The sequence below is a fragment of the Cibotium barometz genome, chromosome 43 (genome assembly GCF_041138505.1).
Source record: "Cibotium barometz isolate CiBa-2024 chromosome 43, ASM4113850v1, whole genome shotgun sequence".
In the NCBI taxonomy this organism is placed as follows: domain Eukaryota; kingdom Viridiplantae; phylum Streptophyta; class Polypodiopsida; order Cyatheales; family Cibotiaceae; genus Cibotium; species Cibotium barometz.
The window spans coordinates 4,238,372-4,241,908 of record NC_141088.1 but is presented as its reverse complement, the minus strand read 5'-3'; the positions used below and the strand labels follow the sequence as shown (position 1 = coordinate 4,241,908).

Sequence of the window (3,537 nt, the reverse complement as noted above, 5' to 3'; positions counted from 1 at the left end):
CACTTTGAAACTATAGGATTGTAGACAACTTACTTCTCCATATGGATGTGTTATCTTGTTATAAGAGGCCAAGGTGCAAGTTTGGAGAGCCACTCCAATTGGATGTTGTGTCAATAGGCCCATGGGATGCAAAAGGATTCCATTGTATGAATCTAAGGGTTTACAAACAGGTTGGTTGCATGTACAAATTATTTGAGAAGAAATCCCACAATAGCTTGTAACCTATTATAATAAAATTAACTTGAGAATTTTTATTATTTAACTTTCTATTGACATGCCAAACCATTTTATAAACTACTTATAGTTTCTGAATGGACTAAAGAATGTTAGAAAGCATATGATGAGTTAAAAAGGCATTAGCCCCAGTGTGCTTATCTTAAGACCACTAAATTGGAATCTCATTTTCTATGTGTTGGTGGGTATTTCGGAGTTAGTTGGTGTGAATACCCTCTTTGGGTGTGTGAATAGCCCTTTTTTGGTTTTGGTCAAAGGATAAGGCTTGATGCCTGTAAAAGCATATACTTGGGTGGTTGGACAATACAATGAGCATCATTTGAGTTGTGCTCTCCCTCTCTCTCTCTCTCTCTCTCTCTCTCTCTCTCTCTCTCTCTCTCTCTCTCTCTGTGCAGCAACTTCTGATGGCTTGAACCTCCATCTCTCTCTTGGCACATGCTCCACTCTTGGCACCATGAATGCTAGCATGATATCAGAGCCACCTTAGCTATGATTCATATACCTATATGATGCGTTTTTTCTAGTTGTCCCCATCATTGTTGTTGTGTTTTGTTTTTTTTTGAAGTTGTGCGTTTCTTATTAGAATTTCCGCCACACATGAGAGTTGTATGTTCTGATGGCCTGAACCTCCATCTCTCTCGTTGCACATGCTCCACTCCTTGCACCATGAATGCTAGCATGATATCTCGTCTGCTATCGCATGCATATATATATATCTATATCGTAGCATTATGCCGTAGAAAGTGTGGCAAGAAAGCTGCCAACAAAACAGGCTTATGGTGGCCAATCCTATCTAGCAATGCAACCGAATCCTTATGGTGGTGGATACTATTTCGCAATGCAACCGAACTTGTGAAGCGTTTTAAGAGTGGCAACGATTCAAAGAGTTGGTTGAAGGTTCACCTAAACTAAAGATGTAACCTATTATTGGGAAAAGGGTTCCAAACTTCGCTAAATAAAACATATATGGTTTGTCTCGGGGATTCCAACATCCACATGGGGGCAAAAGGTGTGAAAATCGTCTCCGTGGTTGTGCAGCGATAACAAGCATGCAGCTAATCGCTTCGGAATTTGAAGCGCTCACTCAGGACTCAGCGTGTAGCGTGTAGCAGCCGACAGCTCGGACACTCGTTGAGCGGACCGGGGACCGGGGGTCACGAGTGACCGAGCGACAAGCACGCGTCAAAGGGGTTGGTAAATAAACAGCACACGGTGTAGCCGCGTCGGAGATCTGGGATCTGCGATGTTGTTGAAGTGCGAGGTGGTGAGCTGGCTGGCCGCGTTGTACAGTTAGGGCTTTGAAAGTTCTCGTGAGGTGGTCTCTTCTTTGAAAGTTCGTCGAGCTTTCCACACCGGGCACCCCCTTTTATAACAGCCTTCCGCTTGCTGCCCTAGTGTCACACTCTCTCTCCACTCTAGCTAGCAATATCTCTCTCTCTCTCTCTCTCACTGCGCCATCCATCTCCATCTCTTCACAAGGCGCTCTCTAACTTCACAAACCTGCGCCGGATGGCTCAAGCCTTCCCCTCTCCGCCGACGTCCCCCTTCCAACCGTTGCTCCTTTGCATGCTCGCCCTCACCAGCTGCTGTTGGATTGCCGCTGCTGCCAGACCGTTACTGCACCCATCTTCACGCATGCTTACCCTGGTCCCCTCCCCAGCCACGACCCTCTCTTACCACGGTGGTCCTCTCCTAACCAGCCCCGCCCTTCGCCTGCACCTCCTCTGGTACGGCGCCTTCCCCGCCTCCCAGCAGGCCGTTATCACCGACTTCATCTCCTCCTTTCAAGCCAAGAAAAAAGGTGGCGCACCGTCCGTGGCTACTTGGTGGAAGATCGCCCGCCGCTACAAGGACTCCTCCAATGCGGGCGCTGCCGCCAGCATCAAGCTGGGCGTCGTCTCCTCGGACCCCTCCTACCGCATGGGCAAGAACCTCACCAAGTCCGACATTGCGTCACTGGTGGAGCGGTCCGTCGCCGGCGGTGCTCTCCCGAAGCCCACGCGCTCCGGCGATTCCGTCTACGTTGTCTTCACTGCTGACGACGTTCTGGTGGAGGACTTTTGCATGAACTCGTGCGGCTTCCACAGCGCGGCCTCCTCGGCGTCGCTGCCTTTCATATGGGTGGGCAATGCGGCCACGCAGTGCCCAGGCTTCTGCGCCTGGCCCTATGCCGTGCCAGAGTTTGGGGCCCCTGGCCCCCCTCTGCTACCGCCCAATGGGGAGGCGTCCACGGACGGAATGGTCATTAACTTTGCCACGCTGCTGGCGGGCACCATCACCAACCCCTTCGACTCCGGCTACTTCCAGGGCGACACCGCCGTTCCGCTGGAAGCGGCAAGCGCCTGTGAAGGCCAATTCGGCAAGGGCAGCTACCCCGGCTACCCGGGCAAGCTTCTGGTGGACCAGGTCTCCGGCGCCAGCTACAACGCGCTCGGCGTCAACGAGCGCAAATTCCTGCTGCCAGCCTTGTGGAATCCCGTCACGCGTGCCTGCCAGCCCCCCGTGTAATCATTAAAAAAGGAGTGTTGTACAGAGACCAACCCACTATAGCTAATTTAGGCTACACAAGATTTCAATTCCATACATTCGTTATATTACTTAATGAACATATAGATACATGAACACTTTTATTCATCCTAGACACACACACACGCACGCGCACACACACACACAACGGAATACACCCAAAAGTTTTTTTAATTAAAAAAATTTAATAAAAATCCATCTTGCCAATCTTACAAAAATTCCATTGCTCCATTCTACTATCATGCTTTGTCCATCCAACCAATATAAACATATATATTGTCAATCCATTGCTCTTGTGTTGTAGAGCTCAACGTTTGTGTTTTCAAATTTTGGGAAGGACAATAGTGATATAGAAAGAGACCGCGTTAACAAAATCAAAATTTTGGCACACTTGCCAAGGACTTCCAACTAGTCCCAAAATTAGAATAGAAGCAGATCGAAATTTGCTAGCACTACAAGTTTATATGGCTAAATCTATAGATCTGTGATTGATTGCATGATGTAGAGCTTTCTATGAAATGAGCACAACATTGGCTATGTTCCAAGGTGTAAGGTGCCTAAAAACCCAAGTATACGCTTAGGGAAAGCCCGCAAGACAAGGTCTCTTAAAATATTAAAGTTGCAAGCTTCTTCAAAAAAACATATTGTGCTTATCTCTAAGCCAGAAGGTTTTAACCCTTAGTTCAAAGTTCAAAGCTCAAAGCTCCAAGCTTTCCACTCACAAAACAAAAAAACATTTTAGCTAAATGTTTAATAATAAAAGACTTGGGCTTAAGC

At 47.7% G+C, this 3,537-nt stretch overlaps 1 protein-coding gene across 1 annotated transcript; it reads left to right on the top strand.

Annotated features, from left to right (window-relative positions):
* Positions 1-1,614: 1,614 nt before the first annotated feature.
* Positions 1,615-2,817, top strand: LOC147613437 (protein PHOSPHATE-INDUCED 1 homolog). Its single transcript, XM_086781373.1, has one exon. The coding sequence runs from the start codon at positions 1,744-1,746 to the stop codon at positions 2,740-2,742; it is 999 nt and encodes a 332-aa protein (XP_086637499.1). The 5' UTR covers positions 1,615-1,743; the 3' UTR covers positions 2,743-2,817.
* The last annotated feature ends 720 nt before the right edge of the window (positions 2,818-3,537 follow it).